General features: G+C 44.2%; 1 protein-coding gene across 1 annotated transcript in view; it reads left to right on the top strand.

Annotated features, from left to right (window-relative positions):
- Positions 1-400: 400 nt before the first annotated feature.
- Positions 401-25,382, top strand: part of LOC144893056 (fibrillin-2-like) — a 46,553-nt gene continuing 21,571 nt past the window's right edge. Inside the window, exons 1-2 of the mRNA XM_078782677.1 lie at positions 401-494; positions 3,119-3,268. Coding sequence (XP_078638803.1) covers positions 401-494; positions 3,119-3,268 — 244 coding nt within the window. The remainder of the gene's footprint in view (positions 495-3,118; positions 3,269-25,382) is intronic.

Raw genomic sequence — 25,382 nt, 5'->3', positions numbered from 1 at the left:
ATTTGTTACATCATCGACTTGTATATCAATGGATGTTCGTACAGGAAGTCAAACTTAAATATTATTTTTTGTGTATGCAGCTCTATCCTTTGTCCCTTGACATGCCCTTAGTAATTTTACTTTGTGTGATGCAACATAAAGTTGTTTGACAGAAAAAGATCGAGTGGAGACCACATGGGCCCACTTTTAGGCTGACTCTTGCAGCACGGACAGGCCACGGTTATTCTACTGGCCCACAGCCATTCTCAGCCTCACTCACCTAGCTTTATGCTGCCAGACCAAACCCCAGACGTCCGGGTGCAAGCGGTAATTGTTTCTGTGTGTTAACGGCTTGGCAGCTGGAAATCGTTAGCCTGTCCGTGACAGAGCACACTGAACTTCGATTACGTCATCCACAACGATGCTGGGCAGCCCTGATGGCATGTCTTTGCTCTCATCTCTTGCTGAAGGCGTCAAGGTCCAAACATTACAAGATGCCTTGAATGTTGTAACGGGTTTGGAAGGAGTGATGGCTTGGTCTTTTGGTGTTGTACTATATTATATGGCTCATGCTTGTAACCTAAATCGCCTGGGAAATCCATTCTTTTAACTTGACTTGGTATTCAGAGTATGTACACAAGAATTGTACTTGATGCCAACTCCTGTTACATTCACAAAGAAAACGTTTTTGGGCTTCATTAAGCCCGATGTTTGGAACTTGAGAAAATAAACATGCATCTTGCTTGAACTGCGGCTTAATCGTGGATTGCCAGATGATTACATGCAGGGATCATGGAGGCTTACGGAATCTTTTCAACTGGACTTTCTGCTGGAATCAGATATCTGGTCTGGAGTTGGCTTAGATTTATGCTGTTTCATCAACTTTGGCTGTCCCTTTATATTACAAGCACCTCGTTCTAGGGTTGTGCAGTTATCTTCATTGCTGCTTCATTATTATCGTTGTGAAAGCCAAAGACCAAAGGGTCTTGCACAACTCTTGTGGCCTAAGCACTGGTGCACATATCAAACATACTAATGATGCAGTTATACTCCCAGTATTTTACCACAAATGCAAACGTATGCTTGGTCTGCCAACTAATCATTGCCTGGATATTAAGGGGGTATATGCGGGGTATTCAAAAAGTTTAACAAATGAGGTATCACAATAGTCCAAGCCATGTCAACGAAGACCTATCCGCATGTGTATATATATATATATATATATATATATATATATATATATATATATATATATATATATATATATATATATATATATACAGTGCCTGTTGTTGTTGTATATATAATATACAGTGCATTCAGAAAGTAGTCAGACCCGTTCACTTTTTTCACATTTTGTTATGTTGCAGCCTTATGCTGAAATCGTTTAAATTCATTTTTTCCCTCATCAATCTACACTCAGTACCCCATAATGACAAAGAGAAAACAGGATTTTAGAAAGTTTTGCAAATTTATTAAAAAGAAAAAACTGAAATATCACATTGACATAAGTATTCATACCCTTTGCATTTTGCTATAATAATGCATTTTTGGCAATAAAACGCCAATATTATTCCGATGTTCTCATCTTTTGCTGTAACCAAGTCTTAAAGCATCTTAGCAACTACTAAAAATGAAATGGGATGGTGAATTAGAGTTGAGGTAAAGCCATGAGGGAGTCTGAATGGACTTTATATTACAGGCCTTAATATTTAAAATGCATTTTTGTCTAAAAACGCTAACTTTCGTCCAATTTTCTTGCTGTTCTTTGCAACCGAGTCTTAAACCATTTTAGCGACTATGGAAAATGAAATCATACTTCGCATTAGAGTTGAGATAAAGCCATGAGAGAGTCAAAAGAATGAGCCTTACAAAAGAGGCTTACGAGGCCTCAGTTTCAAAGCGATATGGATCAAACAAAATGGTGGAGATTTGATTTTGAAGCTCCTCCCTGAATGGGTGGAGCCCCCCATGAATGTGGAAAGGCCCACCCTGAATGGGTGAAGCCCCTCCCTGAATGGGTGAAGCCCCACCCTGAATGGAGAAGCCCCACCCTGAATAGATGGAAATACAGACTGTATGACTATTATAGTGTAGATATTCATTATATATGTACATATATATTGAAATAGAACTACCAGGAGCTCCAACTGCATCACATTCTTCAAGATAGCATTTTAGACAAGGGGGTGAGGGGTCATGGGTGAACAAGAAGCAGATTAGCCAATGCACACCTGGATTCCTATGGCCTTTAGGTTGGGTGCTCATTACAAATAGACTAGAGTGCAGTGTCTGAAGATGGCTTCAAAAATATTTAAGAATCATTAATCATTCTGTACCAAAGCAGAAAGTCTCCATTTCCTGATGAGATTATTTAATGAGGGTCAAGGTGTTCGACTACATATAAGCTTCAAACGACTTTTACTTAAGTAGGTCATGTTGATAGTTTCTTCATGGTGCTTCATGTGAATGGCCAAAGCAAATTGGAAAAATTACATTTGGGAAAAGGGGTGTGGACACTTAGAAAGGAATGTGAAGAAAATCGAAATGAGGTTGGAATGGAATGCAGTGATGGGGAGAAGGGAAAGACTGTGTACGAAACACATGTCGGACAGGGCGGATTCAAGGTTCCACCATTTTTCTCCTGGTAATATGTAGATAGCTCGGTTTTATGGGGAATTAGAACAGAGGAAGGAATCAGCCAATCATGTTAACAAAATATGTGCAAGTTTTCTTTTGGATCAATTAAATTTTTGTATTTAGAATTTGAAACACAATTTTGAACAAATTGGACATCGTGTGTCTACATAGCTCACCATTCTATACATCTGTGATTATATAACATCTTATATAATCTTTTATGTTGGAGATGATGTGTCTCTTTTTGAATGATCCACAGTGCTTGTTATGTTTGATTGATCTGTAAAGTCACTTGGAAGCTTTTCATGTCTGCGGTATTTATGTGGTGGGGAGGCCTGTGTGTGGGGAGGTGGGGAGGAGAGAGAGTGATAGCATCATGTAAAATGCTCAGGCAAGGATTACCACTGATAGGTTAGGCCAAATGTCATTTCACTTAACACAGATTTTCTTCTAATGTTTATAATTCTCCTTTTATGATCCTTTCTCGTTTTAACCCCAGGTCCAGACATATCAACGCTGAATCAAACGGTGGATATGTGCCGACACTACACAAACCTTTGTCTAAATGGACGCTGCGTACCCACACCAGGGAGCTACCGCTGCGAATGCAACTTTGGCTTCCAGCAAGATATACGTGGAGTGTGTATTGGTGAGTTTTGTTAGCATCACTGAGCGAGGGGGGGGGGGGGGCAGGGGGAAAAAAAAGCAGGCCTGGAAAGTAAAGTAAGACTAATAGCTGATGGGTCACCTATTTATTGTGTACCTGTATACAAAAGTTGTGGGATTTTTTAGGCAATCCTGTTCTTTCCTCTATTTTTGTCTTTACGAATGAAGTTATTTATTTATTTATTATAATTATTATTATTTTTGGATACAACATCGAGGCTTGTGTAAGAGCTAGCACATTAAACACACATTAGCACGTAAAACACAAAGACATGAACTGACACATAAAACAATAAAGGGAGGGGGAGACAAGATGGGGAGAGAGAGGTTAACACACAAGCACAACAGTAGAGGACAGGGACATCGGGAGATCTGTGGAAGGGAGAGGACTGGGTGGGGGGTAGGGGGGAGGTGTGGAACGGAGGATGGGGAGGGAAAGGGTACACGGTATAAAACAAATTGACACTACTAGGAATTTCAAGACTGAAGTCGGAGATTGAAAGAGGTGGATTTGGTGTGTATTAATGTGGGTAGAAAAGATCAAGGTTTTGAATGGCGGAAGATTTACCTGGAGATTTTAAAAGATTTTTAAAGACCTGGAGGGAGGAGTGGGATTGAAGAGAGTGTGGGAGTTTGTTCCAGATGTGGGGGAAAAGGAGGTATAAAAGGGTGAAGGTGAGCAGTAGTGGGCGATACCATCGATTCTTTGTAATCGCGATTACTGATTACTTTTGCAAGGAGTAATCGAGAGTAATCGACGACTTGGTCTGATTTTTGTCACTCAGTTTTTTTTTGTGTTTTTGGGGGGGGGAGGGGAGGGGGCGGTTCGAGACGGGTTGCTGTTTGTTGTTAGAGACGGGGACTAGTTATTTATTGTAATATTTGAGTTGATTTTTTTTGGGGAGGGGGGCGTCTTTTCAAGTTTATTTTTCAAATCATTGTTACAATCGCAATGCAAAAAATGAAAATGAAGACGAAATCAATTTATTTGCAGCAAGTTTTTAACGACATGTACAATATAGGAACATGACTTTACAAGTTCTTGTTAACGAACAAATACATGTTGACATGCTTGTCTTTGAGGCGATTTCTCGTCTCTGAAATCAGCTCTCCGGCTTTGGAATAAAGTCGCTCCGACAGCACAGATGTTGCTGGTGCGCAGAGATATATTTTTGCCTGCTTTGCCAACAGAGGGTATCCAGCGGCGTGTTCTTTCCACCATGCGAGGGGATTTTCTTTCATCCCAATGAGCTTCACTTTCATATAGGAATCTGTTTCCACTGTCGCCTCGGTGAATTGGGTGCGGTGACTTTCAGATGCCTTGGCTTTCTTGCTGAACCAGGACCACATGTCGTCTTCTTCTTCTTCCTTTGTTCCAGCTGCAGATGAAGTGCTGCCTCCTGAAGCTTCAGCAGTTGCGTTTGACTTCATCTCTGAGACAAGACGAGCGAAATAAAACAATTTAATAGCTTTTATAACAATTTAATAGAATTTGGCATCTGTCAATCAGGACATCGGCGACCATCGACTCATCCAAGTAACCGACTACTCATGAAGTAACCGATTACTCCACCGTTCTTAACAGTAATCAAAGTAATCGATTACGCCCATCACTAGTGAGCAGAGAGTCTTGATTTTGTCAGTTTCACAAGAAGAGGATTGCTGGCAGTTCTTGTGCGTCCTGCAGGAATATTTGGGGGACACAGCACAGACAGAGCTGGGGGAGCTAGGCCAGAGAGAAGTCGGTAGAAGACAGAAAGACCACCAACCTGCCTGCGGTGAGCGGATGAAAGGCCCTCAGAGTTAGCTTCATCGTGGGAAATACCAATGATTCTGAAAGCTTTGGTTTCTACAGCGTGAAGCCGAGCTAGGTGTGAGGCAGGAGCATCAGCCCAGAGGGGAGAGCAGTATTCCATCAAGCTGCGGATGAAAGCCTTGTATGTGGTGAGGAGCTCAGAGGTGTCAAGGAAGGACTTCGCACGATGGAGGATGTCCAGTCGGCGACTGGCCTTGGAGGCCAGCTTGAAAATGTGGTTTTCCCAGGAAAGATCATGGATGATAGAGGCCCAAAAGCTTGAGTGATAGAACCTCTTCAAGAGGATTGTTGAGAAAGTAGATGGGAGGGTTTTCCAGACCGTGTTTTCGGAGAGACATAGTAAAAGTGTGAGATTTGTCAGGATTGAAAGACATGTTCACTTGGTTGACCAGTTTGTGATTTTGTCCAGGTCTGCAGAGAGTGAAGACTGAAGAGGCTGCTGCCTGCTGATCAGAGGGTTGAGATATGGAGCGGCAGAGAGTTGAGTCATCAGCAAAGAGATAAAGAGGATTTTCCAGAGAGTCAGAAAAATCATTGATGAATACCAAAAAAAGTTGATCTACACTGGTGGGATAGCCATAGAGGTATAGGTCGTCTCGCTTGGGTCTGAATCCTGACCCAGATATAACCTGTCATCCTGCTGTTTTTCCGTGCAGGACAAAGCATCGATGTATATGCCGTCCCACTGAGAGATGTTAAACCGTTCGTCCCGTCTGTCAGCATTAGCTGGTGGATGTTGAAGATCCCTGGTGGAATTTGCACCATGAGAAAATTACAAATTCCTTCGCTATCCTACAGGGGGTACTGCATTAGTGGCATAGCCACACACCCAGAAAATGATGCAACCAGCAGCCATGTGCTGCATATTTGCTAGCTTCATTTGCTCTTTCCATGTTTGCCTGTTCCATCAAAACAATTTAAAACTACGACACTTCGATGTCACGACCTCTCCCGATATGCCTCCGCCCACGTTATTACATCATTATAATACTTGTACCAAGTTTGATTTAAATCCATTCAGCTGTTCTCAATTTATCACTTTTTTACCTGACATGACCTCTGACCTTTGACCTCTTGACTTCAAAATCTAATCAGTTCATCTTTTCATCATATATACTTTTACCAAGTTTGTTCAAAATCCCATCACTGGTTCGCGAGTTGGCACGGCAACATCATTTTTACTGATGGTTAATTGGGTGAATGGTTAAGCTCGTGGATGAGGATCCATTCAAATGAACTGTTTTATCCTGGATCTTGTCTTGCTCCTTAAGTGTTGTTGTCACTTGTCACTGCACCCATCCAGACACACAAGTGGAAAGCTTTCTATCACATTCATGATTTGTTTCTTGTTGATGGAAGAAAGGTTTCGAGGGGTCAGGAGATGTCACTCATTGCAGGATACCTTGCCTCAGTGCTCAAGATCTAGTAGCCACAGACGTTGTGTGACCAGTCGCATTGCATTTTGGTCAACGAGCAGATAGCAGTCCATGGTAAAAATAACATGATATACGAGTAATAAAGGAAGCCTTTTATTCTTGCGTTGGATGAAGATCTCAAAAATGGAAGGTTATACATTTCTTAACGGAATTTTTTTTACGGCGTAACCCATAGGGCAAAGCCGTCTGGAACAGTGTTTGTCCGTCTGTATGTATGTATGTCCCCTCAAACGTATACCAATCAGAGCTGAGGATCTGGTCACATGACAGGGTGATGTGATTACGTCTGATGTCATTACGGTGTACAACGGCTGACGCCACACTCCGCCATTTTGATTCCTATGCCATTCAGGCCGAACATATCGTCGAACCTGCCATATATCACAATCACCATGCTTTACCTTTACCTTTTTCATTCAGTGTGAAACACAAACAAACCGATTGTTAAAATGATCATCAAATATCAAAAGCATAGACGTTACGGATCTTCCAACGACACAGCACGTGTCAACCAATAGGCCTTTGGCTTCATGCCTTTATGCCTCACCTTCAGACTGCTTTGGACAAATTAGCCCAGGTTTCTTAATACAGTACTATTGTTTTCGTTATAATAATAATAGCGTTAATACCAATAATATAATAAATATAATCGTAACACTGCAATCCATTTGTCGTTATTGCAAAGTTTCTAGATTGAAGTGGTGTATGGTTCATGAATCGATGATAAGAGGTGTACGGTACTAATAACCACAGAAGTAAGGAATTAGCCTCGGTTTTTTGATAGTAATATCATTTTCATCATAATGATAATGTAATGTTAATATTATAGTAAATCTAATCATAACACTAATCCCTTCGTAGTGACTGTAAAGTTACTGGAGGTTAAAATATATTATATTCTATATATTAAAGTAGCGGCAGTTTTGTGTCCGTCCATCACGCTAAGTCATTACGTCTATGATGTCATTACGGCGTACGAAGGCGTACTACGGCTGACTCCACCGACCAACATTTTAATTTATATGCTGTACAGGCCGAACATGTCGTCGAAGCGGTCGGACCTGTCGTCAAAGCGTTCAAACCTGTCATGTGTTTTTACACACGGACAGCTGTACGCTACAGCGAGTAGAGTACTACGGCTATGCCGCTGTTAGACTTTCGGTCTTGTTTTTTTTAGGGAGCGATCGTTTCCCCTTCAATACTTCTATCAACACTGAACCATACCACTTCCAACTTTATAATTTCACTTTGACCCTTTCCCTAGACTCGTGCTCTCACTTCTCCCAAATGGCATGTCCGAACATGATCAGATCTAAACAGATGTTAAATTGCTTTAACACCATATAATAACACCACTCTAGCCTGTACAATCCAGTGTTTGCATTAGAGTCCACTACCTCCTCACCATATTCCATTCACATCACATCCTCAAAGAAGCTGACATTCACTTTTCACCCCTCAGCCCAATGGGCTAAGGGGTATTGTCGTCACGGATGTTGTCCGGGCGGGCGGGCGGGCGTCCGTCAACTTTTGGTTTCCGTCAATTTCAAGGAGAACGGTTTGTCCGATTAAATCCATTTTTGCAGTGTGTGTTGGGGTTGAGTAGGGGAAGGTTCCTTTCGAAAATGGGCGCGCTGCCATTTTCAATATGGCCGCCACGGCAGCCATCTTGAAATTGGTTTCCATCAATTTCGAGCAGAACGGCTTGTCCGATTAAATTCATTTTTGCAGTGTGTTTTGGGGTTGAGTAGAAGAAGGTTCCTTTCGAAAATGGGCGCGCTGCGATTTTCAATATGGCCGCCACGGCTTCCTTTCACCATGCATGGGCTGAGGAGTTACGCCCGCTTTGCGGTGCTATTTATTAATATTGCACTATTCACAGACTCATACACTTCCCTGTGACTTCTACACTACCTTTCTACCAACATCCCCTCTGTTGTCACTGTCTGATCTCACCCATACCTGCATACCATGTCAAATCTGTCACTAACATTATTTCCTCTTGCTTGTGCCTTGCACCCATTAACATTGCCAATAGTGGCCCACACTTTTCCTTCTTAGTTCGTAGAGTCGACGTAGTTGCTCACTTCGACCTCCACCTTTCCTTCTCAGCTCTTGGAGCTGATGCAGTTGTTCACGTTGACTCTCACCTTTCCTTCTCTGCTCTCACAGACCCTACACAGCCAATTCATCCCCAATCCTAACAAATCTGCTGTTCCCCACATGTTCATGTTTGGTTTTTCTCTGGCATAACCCTTTCGCTCATACAACTCACCTTGAATATACCCACCTGTCACACACTCAGCTCTCTCACGCATATGCACCTTACTCAGTGGAACCCCAATGCGTGTTCTTATTATGTCGTCAAACTCCTTCACATCATGTAGGTGCTTCCAGTTGAATTATTTTTTTTTCACTTTCTTGCACTGCCCATTTTAATTCCCTCCGCTCAATCTTCATTCTCCTGACATCCCCGGCCATCTGCTCGCACTTTGCTTTCATATTCCTTTGGTTTTCTATAATGTGACTCACTGCCACATGAATCTCAGCCATTTGCTTCCGATTCACTTCAATTTTATTTCCAAAATAAATTTCCATCCTTGGCATTCCTTGAGTATATCCATTTCAATCTAACTCTCGACTGCCTTTTTATTTTGTCATTCCTCCATCTCCCTCATCCGTTCTTTTATTCCTCCAATTTGTTCTTTCATCTGTTCTGTTATTCCTACTATGCTTTTGTTTAGCTTTTCTCCCATTCCCTCTTTTATTTCTTTCATCATCTGCTTGGTAAGTCTTTCCATCGGCTGCAATAATCTTCATCACCGCCCCTCTATACTATGCTTCTTCTGAAGGCATTGTTCCACTCTGTTTACTAATGCTAGAGAAAGTCCCTTCTTCACTCTCTAATGGTTCTTCCACCGGTATATCACTCGGTGAAGAAGCTATCACATCTGTGTACTCACTTCCTGCACCTGTCAGTGGTGCTGTAGCATCCCATAAATGCCAATCCTCGTCCATGGCATTTTATAAATAAAACGCCCCAATGCCAAATTTTAAGAGAATACATTTTACGCCAAATTGCACTCAATTTAAACTCAAATTTAAATGTTCCTGCCACCAAAATTGAATTAGCAATTTTAATGAAGCGAACGATCCCACTCCTGACACCAGTGTAACAGACTAGGTCTCCCTAACATGCCATGTGAGACCACCGAAGATGAACTCCTAAGACGCTGAGCATGGGGGCTTTACTTTGAATTACAAAGCGCCAAATCCTCAATTTGGTTACACACGCCGAGAACATAACTCGTGTGTGCCCACTGGTAATTTTTTGATGCACAGATGAGTAACCGATCCCCATCTACAAGAATGATAAATAATGTTCAATAAAATATCTAAAATAAACTAGGGAAGAGCACATAAAACATCGATAATTTACAGATCTATTAAGAAGAAGAAGATGTCCCGATTGGAAAATAAATTGTGGTTGTTCCTATAAAAACTACTTGACCTATCTTTAAGGACACATAATCTCTCAAGAAGCTGCCAGCTACTCAGGAGGAGAAGAAGGATTAGAATATGTGGGAAGATAAAACAAAATAAAAGGGTTGGTTCAGGCCTGTTTGAGGCAAACGAGGCTCCCTCGCTTAGATTTGAAGGGAGAAGGAAGCTGCAATTCCCCCACACACAATGTGCCATGAGGCGCATCTTTGGTCACCCCAGGAAAAGTTGTTGTTAGTATCCCCAGACTCCCGAGACCTTTTCCTCCTTCTATCAGAGGTGGTAGGATCCAAAGAACCCCCGACAATGCTCTGCAAGAAGTTCTGGTGGGAGGAGACAGGAAGCCATATAATAACGGAAGCCTCTCCTCAGTGAAAGACACATGAAAGCCCACTTGGAGTTTGCATAAAAGCACCTAAAGGACTCTCAGACTGTGAGAAACAAGATTTTGTGGTCTGATGAAACCAAGATTGAATTGTTTCACTTCTGTCTTGCCACTCTGCCATAAAGCCCAGATCGGTGGAGTGTTGCAGTGATGGTTGTCCTTCTGGAGGTTTCTCCCATCTCCACACAGGATCTCTGGAGCTCAGCCAGAGTGACCATCGGGTTCTTGGTCACCTCTCTTGCCAAGGCCCTTCTCCCCCGATTGCTCAGTTTGGCCGGGCGGCCAGCTCCAGGAAGAGTCTTGGTTGTTCCAAACTTCTTCCATTTAAGAATTATGGAGGCCACTGTGCTCTTGGGAACCTTCAATGCAGCAGAATTTTTTTTGTAGGTTTCCCTAGATCTGTGCCTCGACACAATCCTGTCTCTGAGCTCTGCAGGCAGTTCCTTCGACCTCATGGCTTGGTTTTTGCTCTGATATGCATTGTCAGCTGTGAGACCTTATATAGACAGGTGTGTGCCTTTCCAAATCATGTCCAATCAATTGAATTTACCACAGATGGACTCCAATCAAGGTCTAGAAACATCTCAGATGATCAAGAGAAATGGGAGACACCTGAGCTAAATTTCAAGTGTCATAGCAAAGGGTCTGAAGACTTATGTCAATGTGATATTTCAGTTTTTTCTTTTTAATAAATTAGCAAAACTTTCTAAAAGCCTGTTTTCTCTTTGTCATTATGGGGTATTGAGTGTAGATTGATGAGGGAAAAAATGAATTTAAACGATTTCAGCATAAGGCTGCAACATAACAAAATGGGAAAAAAGTGAAGGGGTCTGAATACTTTCTGAATGCACTGTATATTACAGACGTCATTTATTCACAAGTGTGTTCCTCACTAATCTAGTCATTTATTGAATAGTAATAGCTATCCTTAAAATATATGAACATTGAAAGGATTTTGAAATTGAAACCAATTCTGTAACACCCTGTTCTTAAATTAACTTTATCATAATTACAAGTCTCAAAATGTCTACCGGCATTAGTTGGTAGACGGTAAAGCTCCTACTGTGTCCTTCATAAAGAGTAGGCGAGCTACCACCGGCGCTCTGAACAAATTTTTAATCCCTGCCCTAACCTACAGAGGACACTGCATCAGCGGCACAGCCCTCAGCCAATGATGCTACCCCACAGCTTTGTGCTACATACGGAAGAAGATATATTCAAGAAGTTCATTGCACATTCCATGATACAGAATAGTGTTGCATTAAATCATGCACACCTTATGATGGTGTGTAAATATGCTGATGATGGCATTGTCTGAAACAAAAACAAAATCTTTTTTTCTTTTGTGTAAAACATTATTTGCTTTCTTTTCAAATGGCACCAGATGGAGCAATATATACATACAGATATGACAGAAGTAAATAGACACCATGATTTTAAAAGAAATTTATTTATTGAACATTTGAAGTACATTTGATCCATTTTAATACACACACTAGATTTGCCATTTGCAGATTTCAACGCTTTTACTCTTTTAGGCACAGAACTAACGAGTGCCGAAATTTTCTCTTGTGGGATTTCTGCCTCGGCTTCATGCAAAAGGTTTAGCAATTCTGCCCGTGATGTTGGTTTCCTGGACTTTTTCCGCACAGCTCGATCTAATATGGCCCAGAGGTGCTCAATGAGATTCATGTCAAGAGAATGACTTGGCCATGGAAGTCGCTTGATCCCATTTCTGTCCTGCCATTCTTTGGCCTTTTTTGCAGTGTGGCATGGAGCTCCATCTTCCATGAACAGAGTATTGTTTTTGACCATCTGACCAGTGGACAAGACAGGGAGAAGTCCATCCTCAAGGATAGAAATGCATATCGTAGAGTTGATGTTGCCAACACACTCCACAAACTCTGACCGACCAGCACTCCAGATTTTTCCCTACACCATCACTGAAAAACCACAATTTCTCTATGAAAACTCTTGACTGGGAAGTCTCCGGACCTATACGTGTCCACTGTCAGAAAATTGAGCAAATTGGGACTCATCTGAAAAAATGACAGTTTGCCAAAACTCCAAAGGTCTGTTCGCCATCTCGTTAGACCACTTCTATTTCCTTTGAATGATGGCTAGTCCAAGAAGAGGTTTTCTCCTAGCTGCTCTCCCATAGTAGCCCAGTTGATGAAGGTACCGCATGGCAGTTCTTGAGCTAACTTGGACCTCCTCTGCAGCATCTGCTGCCTTACAACAGGGAGTTTTCTCAATGAACCGTTTGACAGCTCGAAGACACCGTTCTGAGGGTCCAGGTCTACCAGAATGGCAAGATGTCGATTTCTTGCCTTCGCGGGTGAATTGCACATCACCCGATTGACCATAGAAAGCGGATTGCCAAGGTTCTGAGTTATCTGACGTTGGCTGACTCCACCTTCCGATTGGCCAATAATTCGTCCTCTTTGAAAATCGGAAAGTTTGTGTGCTTCCTGGGTGTGAGGCATAGTTAATTGTCGTGCAAGACCCAGGAACTCGTTTCTGCAAAGAAATAGTTGAATATTAATACAAATTACTGAGTAAAGATGCGTTATACAGATGAAATGAATAATTTTAAGTTGTCTATTTACTTTTGTTATGTCTCTATATACTGGGGCGGATCCAGAAAAAATTTATGGCGGGATTTACTTGAGGTTACATATTCGAAGATCGCAAAATCTACCATCAAGCCTTATTCAAGTCATTTGTATTCGTCTTCTATTTTTTTCACTTGACAATATTTAGCTAAAAAGATGTAAAATGTCATGTAAAATGACAATATTTTACAACAAATCTAAACACTTCGTATCAGGAATTAACACAGAGCTAGAGGAGAAAAGTAACGTGGCTTGGATTCATTGCTGTGTGAAAGAAAAAGATGCGTGGGATTGTGCATTGTCCAATGATATCTCGCACAACGATCATGTGACAGACTAGAAAGGTACTTGGTAGGGAGCATATACCTCCGCCAGGTTGAAAAGTTTACGTTTTGTATCCCACTGATAAACCGGATCTGGATTCGGACCTGAACGAAAATCTAATCGGTTTCTTATTGTCGCCTCACCAACTCATCCACCAAGTTTAGTTATAAAACGGCCACAGCTTTTTGAGATAAAATGCTATGTATCGTTTTTAGCCTTATCACTCAATGGTGAATAGATATCAATTATAAAATTAAATAATTATCATATCTGGATCCTGATCCGGATCTTCATCAAAATCGAATCAATTTGTCCTTGTCACAAACCCAACCTGTCCACTAAGTTTCGTCCGAATCCATCCACAACTTTTTGAAATATCATTCTACAGTATAGGTCGTTTTTATGCGTTTGCGTTTGCGTTTGATCCCTGGTGATGCGTTTGATCCCTGGTGTTGGGCTAGCGGCTAGGGTGCCGGCTTAGGATCCTAGGATCCTGGGTTCGAATCTCGGTCGATCGCCGAATTAATGCCAGGGGGGTTGACTCAGCCTGTCATCCTTCCGAGGTCGGCTAATTGAGTACCAGTTCACTGGTAATTCCCTGTTTGTCGTTGAAGGCGGAAAAAAGGGTTGGCGTCAGGAAGGGCATCCGGCCGTAAAACATTGCTTCAAAAAGGGGACCAAAAAACAACAACTACCACGGTCCCCGAAAAGGCCAACCCCCGCTTTGCGGGGAAAAATGGCCTCTAAACGGTGGTTTTAGTATAGGTCGTTTTTAGACCAATCGCTCCAAGGTGAAAAATCACTTTTTAAAATTATCATATCTGGATCCATATTCGGATCTTCACCAAAATCGAATCAATTCTTCCTTGTCACGCTCTGAATATGACTACTAAGTTTCGGCCGAATCCATCCACAACCTTTTGATATACCATTGTTGCCCTATCTCTCAATGGTGAAGAATCACTTGAAAAAATTAATAATTCTCATATCCGGATTCGGATTTTCACAAAATTCAAATCAATTCGTCCATTTCACACACTCATCATGCCCACCAGATTTCATCTAGATCCGTCAATAACTTTTCGAGATATCCTGCACGCAAACAAACTGACAGCGGTGAAAACAACCTCTGTCCATTCCAGATGGTGGAGGTTAAAAAAAGGTAGGGGTGGAGGAGGGGTGAGGAGGGGGTGATCCCCATCAAACCCGGAGAGTGATCCCCATCAAACCCCTTTAACTCCAAAGCGTTCAGTTCAATTGTGGACTTTACCACATAGGAGGAAAGAAAGGGAAAAGGGGAGGAAGCTGAAGCACTTACCTGAGCGATCCCGCCAGGCAGTCTTCAACCTGCAGAAAATAACTCAAACAAAAACCGGGTTTAAAAATGTACAGAAAATGAAGCGCAGCCGTCATGAGCCAACACAAAGAGAGAGAGAGGGATGCGTCCATCTTCACCAACGCCCGGAACAGAGAGAGTGAATGCGAATGCGACCACCTTTTACCGTGCGAGGAACAGAGAGAGAGAATGCGACTGCTCGTACCCAGAGCCCGGACCAAGAGAGAGAGAAAATGGCCGTGCTCTCCCTTTTTGCTCCGACTGTCTCAAACGTTCTCTCTGACGTCACCATCGCTCCAATCACTGAGCGCCGTCGAATCGTCCCAACCAATCGTACTTCGGGGCGTGGCCTCACGGCTACACTTGGCACCCATCGAGAAGTTTTGCCTGGGTGGTGTCGTAGTATCTGGGAACCGTCGGCGATTATGTTATTTTGATCATGGGCCGGTCGCATGGCAAGCTGAGTGTGCTTTCTAAGAACGAAGGGAAAAATCACAAGAGCAATTACACACTGGGAATTTATCCATAGGCCCTAACTAATTAGCATAGCTCCACCCCTCGCATGGAGACACATAACGCTGACACAGACATCCGGTCCTAACTTAAATACATTGAGGTGGCTTCATGGCATATTGAGCACGCTACTCTATACAATTCTACCTCGGCTACGGCATTTCATTACCTACCCCCATACACGTAACATATATATATATATATATATATATATATATATATATATATATATATATATATATATATGTATATATAATAATAACTAGCCGAAACCCGTGGAACATCCACGGAAAGGAGGATGTGGTGTATGGATAGAGTGTACCATTATGGATGGCATAGGGGAGCGCTCATGGGATCTTCTTCTTCCGTTAAGCTCCAATTTTTTCTCTTTAAGTTAAGTCCAATCAGTCCTCTCTGCTTGAAGTGCTCAGGCCATGCCTACCCGCTCTCATACTTTTATTTCCGTTCGGTGTAGAAAGAGATTGACATATCGTTCGTCTGTTTTCAGCTCGTTATCTTTAAGCTTCCTTACGTCTCGCCACCTGCTACACCTCTCTGAGTTACGAGGATTTATGCAACGCACCCCAAGTATCGCAACGTCACTCCATTTAACTTTATTAAAATGACGATAAAGACGTGAAACCCGTGGAACATCCACGGAAGGGAGGATGTGGTGTATGGATAGAGTGTACCATTATGGATGGCATAGGGGATTTGCTTGTCCGAGTAAGAGTTAGGAAGAAAGATCAATTTTCACTTGTGCAAAAATGCTACTCACAATTACATCGCCTGTGCGTCGGCCTGTGATTGAGCCAGAGAGTTGGCCTGTGAGTCAACTTCCTTTCCAATGTCTGCAAGAATTGAAATACTGATTGTGAATGTGTAAAATTATATGAAAGAAGAACATGCATATCAATAGACGATGCCATCGAAAAGGAGAGCAGCTGTCAATAGAAAAGGATGTCTGACATCAATTTGACATTATTGCACAGGAAATGACAAACAAAGAAACAGTTAATTTCCATCGGGTAACATTACGATGAGAGATCAGCCGATACCTTTATTATGTCCATCAGCATCCATGGCACTTAGAAAAAAAACGCAGCATCAGCCAGCCGCAGCCAACTATCACGTACCGTCTCGAAGTCAATGCCATCCTTTTATCTCTTCGTATACAAGTACAACTCACTCATCGCAACGTCACTCCATTTAACTTTATTAAAATGACGATAAAGACGTGAAACCCGTGGAACATCCACGGAAGGGATATCGTTCGTCTGTTTTCAGCTCGTTATCTTAAAGCTTCCTTACGTCTCGCCACCTGCTACACCTCTCTGAGTTATGACGATTTATGCAACGCACCCCGAGTATCGCAACGTCACTCCATTTAACTTTATTAAAATGACGATAAAGACGTTTCCTTATATATCCTAATTTCAAATGTTCAAGGGAATAAAAAAGCTTCCCTACGTCTCGCCACCTGCTATACCTCTCTGAGTTACGAGGATTTATGCAACGCACCCCGAGTATTGCAACGTCACTCCATTTAACTTTATTAAAATGATGATAAAGACGTTTCCTTATATATCCTAATTTAAAATGTTCAAGGGAATAAAAAGACCATTTGGTTCACACCACCCATCACACCACTCGACTGTCCAATCAGCGGACGGCTCGCATCGCCTTCGCCCAGCAGACGCCAATACGATGGCGTCGTAAGATGGCGTCATATCGGCCGATAATCGGATGCTTTTGGGTCCCAAAGTCGGCGAATTCAGATTTTTCGAGTATGGCTGTACGTGATAAACAAAGAGCGCGGTTCGTAGATGGAAAATGCATTAGTGCCGTGGGCATCGGGTCACTGGGTGCGGCGTAAAAGGGATAACAAAGTCGAGTCCTTACGGTATTATTATATAGATAATAGCCGTAGATGATTCTGTCTGTCTGTCCGGGGTGTGGCTTACTCGGTTTGCAGAGTAGCTCCACCCATAGCTCCACCCATTCTGGGAGTGGCTTCATATAATTATAAACAAATATCCACCATTTTATTAACTCGCATAGCTTTGAGGCCTGTTTTGTAGGCCCGTGGTGTCTTGCTCTCTCTCCCAGTTTTATTTCAAATCAAATTCGATACATCATTTCATTTTTCACAGTCGCTAACATAGTTTTAGACTCGGTTGAAAAAAAACGGGAAGAAAATCCAATGAAAGTTGCCCTTGATAGAACGAAATGAATTCTCAAACGCCTGTAACTTCAAGGCCATTCAATCTCTCTCACGCCTTTATCTCCAATCTAACTCACCATATGATTTCATTTTTATCGATGGTTTCAGACTCGGTGTCAGCAATAATTGAGAACATTCCACACACGCGGGAAAATGCAGAGATATATTTTTTTAAATCGCGTCATGGTGTATCATACACCGCCCAACATGACACCGACGGCAACGTGTCAATATATATTTAAAATTCGCTTTTGCTTTTCCGTTAAGATATACTGTATTACTTTTTCGTTTGATGACAGTCGTCACAAAAACGTCAACAATGATGCCGACATATATTTCTTCGTTTTTATTTCATTCAACATTATTAGCCGGAAGTAAAATGTGTTTCAGGAAATTACCGAGAGATATTTCTTCGTTTTTTTTATTAGTTATGTGCGCATACACTTTAAATAGGTTTATTTGAAATCTTTAATTTTCCACAAACATTCCACACACGTGGGAAAATGCAGAGATATATTTTTAAAAATCGCGTCATGGTGTATCATACACCGCCCAACATGACCGACGGCAACGTGTCGATATATATTAAAAATTCACTTTTGCTTTTCCGTTAAGGTATATTACTTTTTCGTTTGATGACAGTCGTCACAAAAACGTCAACAATGATGCCGACATATATTTCTTCGTTTTTATTTCATTCAACATTATTAGCCGGAAGTAAAATATGTTTCAGGAAATTACCGAGAGATATTTCTTCGTTTTTTTTATTAGTTATGTGCGCATACACTTTAAATAGGTTTATTTGAAATCTTTAATTTTCCACAATATAATTTACTTGCCATTTATCATTTGATGATTATGAGACACTTCCTCTTGAGGATCGCGACAATTCATGCGCTGCGTGGAAACTTCTATTTCCAAAATGAATGAGACGGTCGATGAAGAACGCAGACTTGAACAGGATGCAGCAAGAAAGCGAATGAGACGGGCGAACGAGTCCATCGACGAACGTCAATGCAAACTTGCGGGGTCACCCGTGGGAATCCCACGGGCATGGATGTGTGTGACATTTCGACATATTGAGTTAGATGCTGCACATTCATTTTTACAAAATGGTTACTGGCAAGTCATCAGATCCAGAAATGGTGTAATGAACACAATTTATTTACGCGCAAGCAAGAAAGCAAGACGGCCCGATTTCCGATTCCGACGGGCCGACGGGCGAGACGGGCCGATTTGGAGCAAGAAAAAGAATGAGACGGGAGAAAAACGAGAGAAACGAGACGGGGAAAGCCGATTGGAGAGGCGAGTGAGGAGCGATTGGAGAGGCGAGTGAGGAGCGATTGGAGAGGCGAGTGAGGAGCGATTGGAGAGGCGAGTGAGGAGCGATTGGAGAGGCGAGTGAGGAGCGATTGGAGAGGAGAGGAGTGTGAGGGATTGGAGAGGAGAGGAATGTGAGGGATTGGAGAGGAGAGGAATGTGAGGGATTGGAGAGGAGAGGAGAGGAGTGCTAGGTGGAGAGTGGAGAGTGTCAGGTGGAGAGAGGAGAGTGTCAGGTGGAGAGGAGTGAGGGGTCACATATTATGTGAAATAAATAAATTGTGTTCATTACACCATTTCTGGATCTGATGACTTGCCAGTAACCATTTTGTAAAAATGAATGTGCAGCATCTAACTCAATATGTCGAAATGTCCCACGGGTGACCCCACTATATTTCTTCGTTTTTATTTCATTCAACATTATTATCCGGAAGTAAAGGTTCACATGTTCATTTCACGTGTGCAAAAACAAACTCCATTTCACGTGTGCATGGACATGAAACACAGACGGGAAATTGCTTAGAGATATTTCGTTCGAAGCAATTATACACCGCCCAAATAAAATATTTCACCGATACACCGAGCGAATTTCAGCGAATTTCAGCTAATTTCACCAAGTTTCAGGAAATTACCCAGAGATCTTTCTTCGTTTTTATTTCATTAGTTACTAGCAGAAGTACTCAGCGTTGCCGGGCGGGGGAGGGGAGAAGGGCACGTACACTTTAAACATGTATAATTGTATATAGATGTGGGATGTGGGATATATACATGTGGGACGTGTGTGTGTGTGTGTGTGTGTGTGTGTGTGTGTGTGTGTGTGTGTGTGTGTGTGTGTGTGTGTGTGTGTGTGTGTGTGTGTGTGCGTGCATATATGTGTATGTGTGTATATATATGTCTGTGTGTGTGTGTGTGTGTGTATGTGTGTATATATATATATATATATATATATATATGTGTGTGTGCATATGTGTGTATGTGTGTGCATGTGTGTCGATGTACATTTGTCTGTACGTGTGTGTGTGCGTGTATGTGTGTGTGTTTTTGTGCATGTGTATTGTTACTGATCGCGGTTTAGATGTTACTTTGCCGAGCGAAGGCTCCGCGACCGAACAGTTATTCCCCAATTAGAACCCGATTCCACCCAAACGTTGGCCGGATCGCACCGCGGCTGCTCAATGAGGGAAAAGACTAAAACGACGAATGCAAAGAGGAAGACGAAGGCAAAGAAAGGTTTGGAAATACTACTGAATTTATTTACTATTTACACACATAAGCAAAAAGCAAGCAGTCACGTTTATTTACAACACATAAGAAGCAGGTGACACAGTGCAAATACTAGCTTATACAGACTTAATTAAATACCCAGGGACAAGACACACAGAACAAACTCACGTACACAAGAAGGGTGGAGGAAAGGAATGAATGCTGGAAGGAGGAATGGGAAGGTTCAGCTGGGGCAGATGGTTCGGGCTTGATCCCGCACGGGACGTCGGCTGGACCTCGACGGCCACCGATGCCACCGCTATCTGGTCCCCGCGGGGTAACGGGTTGAAGCTGCCTGGTGGAGTCAACGCTGCTTGTGGAGCCAAAGCTGCTTCTCTGGCTCACCTCAGGGCGCGTCTGCCGTCTCTGGCGCAACTGCTGGTAATTGACTTTGAACCTTCTCTCTCTTGGCCCTGGTGTCTCCTCACCACCGACAACTCAACGCAACCAACGCAACCCCTGACCACTCAACGCCACCACTGACCACCACTGACGACCAACCCAACCACTGACCACCACTGACGACCCACTCACGACCAACCCAACCACTGACCACCACTGACCACCACTGACGACCAACTCACTTGCTTCTTGCGTGCGCGCCTTTTATAACGCCTCCAGCGATTAAGCCGCCGGCCTTCAGGACACGCCCATCGGGGTGCTCACCTCGGCCCTGGTTGGTCGCGCGACCCTCTGGCTCCGCCCTTGATGACGACGGGCGGGCACGCCTTTCTTCCCCGACCCGAGCACATGTTCAATGGTGGTTTTGGAGGGGATGTAATATTGGCAATCGCGAGAGGGGATGTAACAGGAAATGGAGATTTTGGGGATGGGAATGAAAGGGGATCTATTCTCTTTCACTGGTGCAATGGAGTACTTCAATTAATGGGAGACACAGCCTTACCCTAAAACACAGAATAAGAGATAACTATCAAACAGGGGTATTCTATTATTTGGCTGACGTGTATGCTTGTGGACTAATTATGGGATGCCCTTTCACCTTTACACAGCTCCGGAGGCAGGGGGGCGCAGAATAAACAATAATAACAATTCACACAATCAAAAAAAATATACAGTTCTCATATCCGCAACACTGCACCCTCCTCCTCTTAGGCACATACCGGGCCTACAACTTTTATTTAGTGTGACACGTAGGTGTAGTTCCCTCTACTTTTAACCTGACCCTGAGTGCGACAGTTTTAAAACATAAATAAATGTGTCCCGCTGCTCCATTGCACCCTGCCTAACAGACTTACGCCCACAGTTAACCGAATTGCGGAATGGTCTTCAAACTACACACTGACGGTGGGGAGCATTATTTACAATGACGCTATTTTTATTTACAAAACTAACCCAGGACCTGTGATTGTTCTTTCTGGGGGGGAGACAGTCTGCTCTGCATCAATGCACCATGAAAGCACCCAAAAACGCACCAATACAAGCACCCTCAAGCACCAATCGGTGCAGTCACCATAGTTCATCAGTGTTCAATGCATGTTCAATAAAAATAAAATCAACAACCCCTAACCCTGCAGGTGATCTCTTGCTCTTCGGCTCCCTCTGCTGGTTATTATTATTTGGTCTTCCAGATGTTGTCATTCTTTCATTTTCTTACTGGCGGCCTATTTGCAATAAAGTGTGCCCAATGTGTCCTTTTTATTTTCTTTATTTATGGCCCACAGGGCCGACTACGTGTGGTTCACCTGTGGGGCATCGGTGCCCTGTGGCCAAGGTCCGCCAGCAAGATTTCGGGCCCTCATGGCCGGTTGCAGCAGAGGGGCCATGCCCCAACCCATGGGGTCCATCAGTGGTGCTCGGCCACAGGCATGTGGTCCATAATGTGGTGCATCGATGCAGACAGCTGGTTCTGGGAATTTCGGGCGCCCAATGGCCGACCCACGCACGCTCCCCTCGGCACCCAATGGCGCACAGGTCATGTGGGAGACAAAAGGGGGGCAATTGAGCGAGGGGTAAGGTCACAAGGGTACACATCAATAAGGCAATGCAAGGCGAAATGCGTACGGAGGGCGAAGTGAGAAAGCTCGTCCCTACCGTACGTCACCCCCCTGTCACCTACACTACCCTTGCCCTTACCCCATATGTACAAAAATCTACACATTACCAATCCGTCGCTACTGTCACGTCTCCCCATATTTCCTCTATACCAAATTCGTCACCACAATCCCTCTAACCAAAATTTGCCATCACCCAATTCATCATCAATCCTCATAAGGAGGAAGAGATGGAACATCAAGCACAATGTCACACCCACGTCATGATGCGTCTCACAATCCAAACATTTGCACAGTAAAAAATAATCAAAACATGGCATGGTGTGGAGTTCCTGTCACCTCAGGTGAGTGGATGCAGATGGTGCGAGGAGATCCTTCATCCTAACTATCCTCTAAATGATTTTAACACACTTTACACTACCCGGGGTCTTTCCCTGCCAATCCATTGGCCACTTACACTATGGGTTCTAACAACCAATTCCCATTGACCAAACTGTGGTGCTTCTCAATTTGGGGTCTCACTCCCCCGATTCATCTCCCGGTGCCCTCGCACAATTTCTGGGCTGTGACGTGTAGCTCTCCCAGCAGGTCTACCCACCTGCACACCTCCACCACTGTAGTTGCCACCCGAGCTTACCTAGCTCCTTACCTAACCTATCTAATTTGGGAAGGCCCCTCCTGGCTCTGTCACCCCACTCGGTGCCCTCTGGCACTGGGCTACCCGGGTCCGTCCTCCGGATCCTCGGGCCCCATCCACAACAACTACCGGCTCCCAGAGCCCACCTGCGGCCTCACCTGGCCGACATCCTCACAGTGGTGGAGTGCCCAAACCAACTACACACACTAACAGGCTACACGCCCAGCCATTTCCACAACACTAATGCACCCATCCAAATACCATTCTTCCACTCGCACCACAGATGCCAATATCCAACCACAATTTACCTATACCCTCTACCTAACACTTACACTACCCGCCCCGGGTATTCGTGATGGGGTCCACCCTTCCCCCATTCACACCTTCGCACCATCCACTCCACTGCACAATTTCCACCATACTCACTCCACGACCATCCATTCCAATACTCCATACCATTTATTCCATACACCTGTCCTCCATTCACCTGTCGTTGCACACCTGTGCAATCATACCTGTTCAATCACACCTGTTCAATCCTCAAACACACGGCACCATCTCAGCTAACTACTCCCCTCTGAAACTTGCGCTTCCCAGTCGTCCCTTTAAACTATTGCGCTCCCACGTCATTATCATCCACACTAATCTACCTGCGTCCCCACTACAGGTATCAGTCACTAACTAATCTTAACGTTACCTAATGTCATCTTCTAGGGCCCTACACACAATATCCTAACCCACCCGGGCTAGTTTTCACTGCCATAAACCCCATAAGCTAGTGCGCATTTGCCCCACCGTCTGTGAGGGATGGTGGATTTGCCATCCCACCACATCGGGGGTCTCTCACTAGAAATTTTGTTCGTCCAAATTCAATAAATCAAAAATTTGCCAATCACTCTACCATCATCACATTTTGCTTTTTTTTTTTAATTTCGGGGCCAAAACACTATCCTCATCACCCGTCTACTTATTAGATCCTCTCGGTGCGCCAATTCCCTTCCAAAGCTCGGCTTCGTACAGCCGAGCAATGAACGCGGGTTCTTTGGTGCCGGCGGCTGGATGCGTCCGGCACTCGGTGCAGGGACGGGGGCTTACCCGTGCCGAGATCCCACGCACCACCTCGGCGCGGAGCCATCCAATTGCCCGATCTCGACCTGCCGGAACGTTTCAATAAAAAGTGGTCGCCATGACGACCCTTCCTATCGGGCTGCCCGCTCCGCCTAGTGGAGCCCGGACGCGGCCGTTCCAAGCGAGGCACAGCGTGGATCGCATACGACGGTCCTTTCGAACCCGCCGTGGCTCGGATCCCCGCTGGTTCTCGCGGCACGCGAAGCCCGGCACGCACCGAGGGCCCGATTCGGCTATAAGTCGCTCTAACCGCTAACCCGGTTACCGTCGATGCCTCACCTGGATGCTTACACGCATACGCTACCCCTTTCTTGCTCATACCTCCAGCTGTTCCCATGCTCCTCGTACCTTTCCTTACACACCTCGGTACTCTCATTCCGCTCACAGACTTGGTCACACACCTGACCACCGAACACGTTGGCACACATTCGTCGCTCGCACACCTCACCAACACACCTCTTCGCGCCCCTTCCTCGGTCACCTCCTCTGTGACAATCACAGGTGTGCTTTCACTCGCACACCCAACCACGTGCCTCACGACCAACTCAAGTGTGCATTCCCACACACGCTCTACCATTCCAGGTGTGCATCCTTCCATGCCAGGTGTACATCCTCGCTCACCTGTCACAACCAACTCACGCTCCGTGTCACTCTCACTACTCTCCCCACCACTCTTGACAACGCACTCACCCTTACTCTCGACAGCGCACTCTTTCCTCATGCACCTGTCCGTTACACACCTTTCTCGTGCACACTCTCCCATTACACCCTCTGTAACACTCACCACAGGCGTACACTTTCTCGTTACATCCTCTGTAACACTCACCACAGGTGTACACTCTCTCGTTACTTCCTCTGTAACACTCACCACAGGTGTACACTCTCTTGTTACTTCCTCTGTAACACTCACCACAGGTGTACACTCTCTCGTTACTTCCTCCGTAACACTCACCACACCGCGCTTCCATGTACCCCCTCGCACACGCGCTACGACCGACTCACTCTCGACAGCACACTCACTGGTCGGCGCGCACTTTTTCCTCACACACCCCATGGTGGGACATTCTCGCACACCTCTTTTTTTGCACACCAGACCTGTCGCACACTTCACCAACGGCCTTTCACGAACACCCGGATCCAAACCAATCCCCAAGCCGACTGAAGCTTTCCTCACATCATATACATTGCCGAATATTTCGCCACTCACCTTGGCACCTCGTCTCCGCACCTCTTTTGCCACCTACAAACTTTTTATTTGGTTAGTGAGCAGCACATCATGATTCGAGCACAGACCTTGTACCAATTCCATTACTTCCTCCTTTATCTCCCTCTTAGTTTCTGTCCGTCTCTTCTTAATTTCACTCACCTCTTCTTCCACTTCCTCTAATTTTTGCTTCACCTCTCTTATTTCCCGGTGCGTCTCCTCAAGTTCGTCCTCTAAGGCTACCGTGACCGTCTCTATGTGCATCCTCACCTGCCGGTCCTTTGTCTCCATTATCTCTGTCACCTCGTCCACCCTCATTGTCAGTCCCTCACGTACCATCTGACATTGCCTCTGTGTCGCTATTAAGTCTTCCTTGATGTCTC

Source organism: Myxine glutinosa, chromosome 7, assembly GCF_964187855.1.
Source record: "Myxine glutinosa chromosome 7, kmMyxGlut1.1, whole genome shotgun sequence".
NCBI lineage: Eukaryota > Metazoa > Chordata > Myxini > Myxiniformes > Myxinidae > Myxine > Myxine glutinosa.
The sequence above is the reverse complement of the archived record's forward strand: the minus strand, read 5'-3'. Positions and strand labels throughout refer to the sequence as shown.